Source organism: Phragmites australis, chromosome 14 (genome assembly GCF_958298935.1).
Source record: "Phragmites australis chromosome 14, lpPhrAust1.1, whole genome shotgun sequence".
In the NCBI taxonomy this organism is placed as follows: domain Eukaryota; kingdom Viridiplantae; phylum Streptophyta; class Magnoliopsida; order Poales; family Poaceae; genus Phragmites; species Phragmites australis.
In genome coordinates this window covers 13308797-13314349 of record NC_084934.1, presented here as the reverse complement: position 1 = coordinate 13314349, position 5553 = coordinate 13308797, and the positions used below count along the sequence as shown (strand labels likewise).

Sequence of the window (5553 nt, the reverse complement as noted above, 5' to 3'; positions counted from 1 at the left end):
AGCAATAAAATATCACAAGAATTTAGTAGTAATCCATCCATGGAAAAATGAACAGCAAGAAACGAGTTCACCTAGTGGTTTAATTATCATGCATGTGCTCTTGTAATTGGATTTTGTATGATTTAAGGAATATTAATAGTACTAATTGTATATGAAGAAGCCATAGGCTCGTCATATCTTTGCCTATGTAGAAAGTAGCTACCTAGGATCCTTCGCCTTAGATAAAAAAAATTGGCTTAGTTTTGTTAAATTTAGTTAGAATTTTATACTTATTCAATTGTATGTACTATGTCATTTCTATTAATAATAAATATTTTTTCAATTTGTAGATGACGGACCGAAGTTGAATGTACCTTGATTGCCGTACTTGTAATGAGTACATGAGCGGGGTGAAGCTTTTCATGAGTGCCGCAGTGGCGGATATGGAAGGTCGAGGTAAAATGATAATGTGGTGTCCATGCTGTGATTGCTAGAATGAGATGAAGTTTTCAAAACCTAACAATGTGTATAATCACTTGTTAAGGTGTGTATTTAAAGAGAGATATCACATTTGAAACAAACACGATGAGGAAGACCTTAACAAAGGGGAAATGGATCAGGTCCTCACGGATAGCGGTATGGATCAAGAACTCCCGTCAGCCGATGATATGGATGATTATCTTAGGGACGCAGACATATTATGATTCATTTATGACTATGTGGATTTGGTGTCGAATGCAGACCAAATGGTGCGCAATGCTGATGGGCACGACGAGTATAGTGATGGTGCGGTTACTACCCGTCTCTGATGATTGAGTGAGTGATGCGTGAGAATACTACCCATCACTGGAACTTAAGTCATTAGTGACGGGTGGTAAATCACTAATGGCCACCTTTAGTGACAGGCAACATACCTGCTCAGACCATAAGAGACGCACCTTAGTGATGGCTTTCAACTATGACCAGTCATTGGTGACCGTCATTAGTGACGGATCGGCACCCGTCACTAATAGGTCATCATTAGTGACATATTTAGAGTAACGGATATGGGACCCATCACAAATGTGCTATTATGACGTAGTGACTATTAGTACAAACGGTTTTCACTGGAAACAATATGTAATGTAGCGTTCCACTTTGTTGGAACTGCTCGTTGTCATACTCTTAGACGGTTCTAGTTTAGAGATAATACCCTTTGATTAGATGATTCCGTAGATCTATTTGTACAAGAACGACTTATTAAATGGATTATGTAGCAGTGAGAGTCGAACACAGAACCACATCATCTTTCTCGGACTTCTCTTTTGCTTGATCTGTGGCCATCATGTAGGGCTCTTGAGCCGCTAGACACTTATATTGTACCCGGCCACTTGTATTAATTAATGAAGTGATCACGTTTTCCTGAAAGAAAGAGATGAGCGTGTCTTGTAACAGTCAGTATTCTTATCATAGCATTAATTGTTTGTCCACTATTACAACAATACTTGGTGCTACTACCTTGTACATGAGTGTATCATACGAGACATGAGAGACTTACAAGAGCTTTCCCTTCTACATAATTTTCAACTAGCGACCACAAATGGGCTGCGAACCACGTGCTTTCCATCTGACCATGTTATGGATCCTGACAGGGTGCCCTTCGCTGCCGTATTCGTGCCGGTGAAGTTCAGCTCGAAAGCCAGCTTCTTCACACTCTTGGTGAACTCAAGCTTACTGGGCGTGACCTTCACATCCAAACCGGCCGGCGTGCTGACGGTGACCGTGTAGGTTGCCTCTTCCTGCACCCCGACGTTCGTGACGGCTCGGGTCACCGTCCTGCTGCCTGCTTTGCCGAGCCCTGCCACGGCGATCGACGGGTAGTTGAGGTCAGAGATGAGGTCCTTGCTCGCGTTGACTGCGCAGCTGAACCCGCCAGGAAGGGATGTGATAAGCTTGATCTTGGATGCGTTGTAGCCGTAGTTGCAGAGGAACTGGAGGTAGTCGTCTTCCCCGAGCTCGTACACCAGTCCTGGGTCCAGCGCGCCGGTCGGGTGCACCTGTCCCGCGCCGTAGTCGTACGGCGTGGCCAATGATCCTGAGTCGGTCGTCATCGGAGCCTGGTCGTTGTTCAGCTGGGTTGCTGTCGCAGCGGACAACAGAATTTGTCAATGGCGAATTAAGATTTCGAGATGAAACTTGGGGACATTCACCACCTGTGGTCATGATGGCCGACCGGATGGCAGCCGGGCTCCATGTGGGGTTCCACGCCTTGACGGTGGCTGCCGCCCCGGCGACGTGGGGGCAGGCCATGGATGTCCCCGACACGAGATTGAACTGCGAGGGTTGCTTCTGCCCGACAGGAAGTGACGACGTTGGGATCCACGACGCGAGAATGTTCACTCCCGGAGCTGCAACGTCCGGCTGAAGAGGCAATACATGACCTCACTCATAAGACTCATGGAAAACAAGTCCAAAAAGCTGAGAGGGGGTCGGCGCTGGGCGCGTCGGCATAAATACCTTGATGATGTCCCCAGTCTGCGACGACGGCCCCCTTGACGAGAAGTACGCCACGACAGGCGCTGGCTTGTACTCCGTCACGGTGGTCGTCGGCGTGATCGTCGCGACAGGTTGGCTTTCGTTATGGAAGAGAATTAAGACAGGTGATGGCTTTTGCTTTTGCTAGAGAGAGAGCGAGCATGGGAGATCATCGGTAGCACTACGTACCTGGTCGAGGCAATGTACTTGTGGATGGCGGCGGCGGCTGCAGAGGTGACCTCCGTCACCGGGAAGTCGAGATAGGTGGTTGCGACAACCGTCTCGACGTCGTTGACCAAGATGGATCCCACTGCTCCGGCGCTCTTCAGCTCGTCCACCTTCACCATCTTCGACGTGTCACCCTGAGAGTGGTTGCACAACACGATCTTCTCTTTTATCTTGCTGGTGTCCAGCGTGCCGGGCTCACAGTGGCTGCAGGAAGATGATAGCGTGATAAAATATGCATGAGTACTACTGTACTAATCAAGTGTAGAACGTTGTTTCAGAATTTAATCAAACTTTTTGTAATTAACGTTCACAAATTAGCAAGATGCAGTGTGTCAGAATTTGTTGGTGTTTAGTTTTTAGATAGCTTAGAAACAACTACTAAATTCTATTAGTACGACTTAAAATCTTTTGGTATTTTGGGTTTTATATACCTTGCTGAGACAGTATCAGAAACTGAGCTAGACTTTGCTCCTGCACCAGTGATCAATGGATACTTCGGGGATTTGTCCAAGTTAGAGAAGTTTATAGCTCGGCCCTGTAGTTTACAATTTTACGTATGATCAGAGGTTGTTAAACCTGGGAAAATTTCCTACACCCAAGAACAGATAAATTAAGAGGGGGGATGCATACTTTCACTGCGCTGTTATTTCCACCCAGCACGACGTCCGACTCGAAGTCGCGGTCGATGGTCGTCGCCGCGACCGTGAGGATCCAAGGCGCCGCGTTCACCACGGTGGCGGCCTCAGGTCCGGCGTTGCCGGCTGAGCACACGACCATGACCCCCTTTGCCACGGCATGGAACGAACCGATGGCAATCGGGTCCTCCGAGAAATCGGGGCGAAAGTACGGCGACGTGCCCAGGGAGACAGATATGACGTCCACGCCGTCGGCTATGGCGTCATCAAAACCGGCGAGTATGGCCGATCCGGCGCAACCTGCTTCTGAGCAAACCCGGTACATCGCGACCCTCGACGCGGAAGAGCCCCCCTTTGCCGTCCCGGGAGCAAGGCCGTAGTACGAGGCGCCGCTGACCGCGTTCCCGGCAGCCGTGGATGACGTGTGTGTGCCGTGGCCAAGCTCGTCCCGCGGCGAGTTGCCGCCGCTCTGAGTGGGGCCCCTTACCTCACTAAGGTCGTAGTATCTTGCTCCGATCAGCTTCCTGCATCGGGATCATCAGAACATGTACGGATTGTTTATGACGTCTCTTTGACTAACAAGTAAAAATAAGGCGTCTCACTTGTTGCAGTTGGACGAGTTAAAATCATCTCCGGCCATGCAGACTCCTTTCCATCGGCTTGGTACTGGCCCAAAGCCAGCATCGTTGAAGCTTGGTGACTCCGGCCAGATGCCGGAGTCGAGAAGCCCGATGATGGTGTCCGCAGCCGGCGACGAGGCGACAGTCTTGCCTGCTCCGGGCGAGTGACGAGCGGAGTCGATCTTGACGGCCGTCTGCTGCAGGAAGTCCCAGGACCTCGTTGTATGCAGCTGATACACCGGGTCAGCGAAGACGGAGACGACGCCGGGCTTCCGCCTGAGTGCGGCGGCCTCGTCTTTGGACAGCAGCGCCGCGAACCCGGAGAAGCCGTGCTTGTACTGCTGCACCACCACGCTCTGCACCCTCTGCCCCCTGATGAAGCAAGCCATACGGCAATCAACATACTAACCATCTGACATATGTACGGAGGAATGCCTTCGCGACACGACAGGGAAAACTATATACTATTTTACAAGTGCTACAATTTAAGTGATTCATGGCACGTAGTTGGTAGTAGTTAATTAAGGGCCCGTGCGCCGCAGCTCGCGTGGACCATAGGATAGGACACACGTCGCTCTCAATCCGACACGAACTGACAAAGTGGCAAGTGACGAAGAAACACATGCACATATGTGTTGCAGATACTTAGTGACGACCTCTTGAGCACCGTGGCGACGAGGCGGAGGTGGCTGTCACGGAGGAGGTTGGGGGAGGTTAGGGGTGTCACGGCGCCCATGTACACGACGTACACCATGCTCCCATCATCGTTGCGGCATGCGCCGGCGGCGACCAACGAAGCAACGAAGCAGAGCAGTAACCACATGGTGTTTCTTGCCCACCTCGATATATAGACAGTTCGCTCAGTTCAGCAGTGCTCGCGTCTCTGCAGAACGCTCGGCTTGCCACGAGCTGCACCTATATATATGAGCAGAGTTGTGGTTGCGCACGCCATGGTGCATCGATCGATGCATGCCGTGAGGCTATGGTTGCGCGCGCGACTGAGTTAATGGTGCGGGCACTAGCAGAGGGCACGTATGCATGCCCCCACGTACGACAGTTTGGAGTGGAGTAGTGCACTAGTGCTCCGTGATCACCTTATCTCGACGCCAATTAGTGGCAAAGTGTAACTAGCTAACTAGGCCACCTGTGTCAAGTGGCTACTAGCTAGGTAGCTTCCTTTCTGCATGCTTGGAAATAAAGCAAAAATCTAAAAGTGTACAACATATGGCACTCTATTTACTAAAATAGAAATCATATCAGCGAATTTATAAATTTAGTATATATATTTGTCACTCATTTATCAAAAACGGATTTTCGGTACACCATGGACAGAAAATTCAACGGTCCCACATTTTTCAGCACACGAGGTGCCAAATATGACACTGTACGCTGTATTCGACACCTCATGTACCGAAAGCTACTCATATTTGGCACATGAGGTGCCGAATACGGTGCATAGTACCATATTCGGTACCTCGTGTGCCTAAAGCTCCCATGTGCCATGTCACGCCGCGTCACGCCGTGTCTCCTTTCAGTGCGGAAGCATGCGGCTGCTTTTCATTTGTCACGGCCGTGTC

General features: G+C 49.9%; 1 protein-coding gene across 1 annotated transcript; it reads right to left on the bottom strand.

Moving 5' to 3' along the window:
- Positions 1 to 1402: 1402 nt before the first annotated feature.
- Positions 1403 to 4856, bottom strand: LOC133891568 (CO(2)-response secreted protease). Its single transcript, XM_062332293.1, has 8 exons — positions 4633 to 4856; positions 3959 to 4348; positions 3352 to 3880; positions 3153 to 3256; positions 2683 to 2925; positions 2476 to 2590; positions 2172 to 2379; positions 1403 to 2098 (listed from the first exon to the last, which is right to left on the bottom strand). The coding sequence occupies exons 1-8, from the start codon at positions 4797 to 4799 to the stop codon at positions 1542 to 1544; spliced, it is 2313 nt and encodes a 770-aa protein (XP_062188277.1). The 5' UTR covers positions 4800 to 4856; the 3' UTR covers positions 1403 to 1541.
- Between the last annotated feature and the right edge of the window lie 697 nt (positions 4857 to 5553).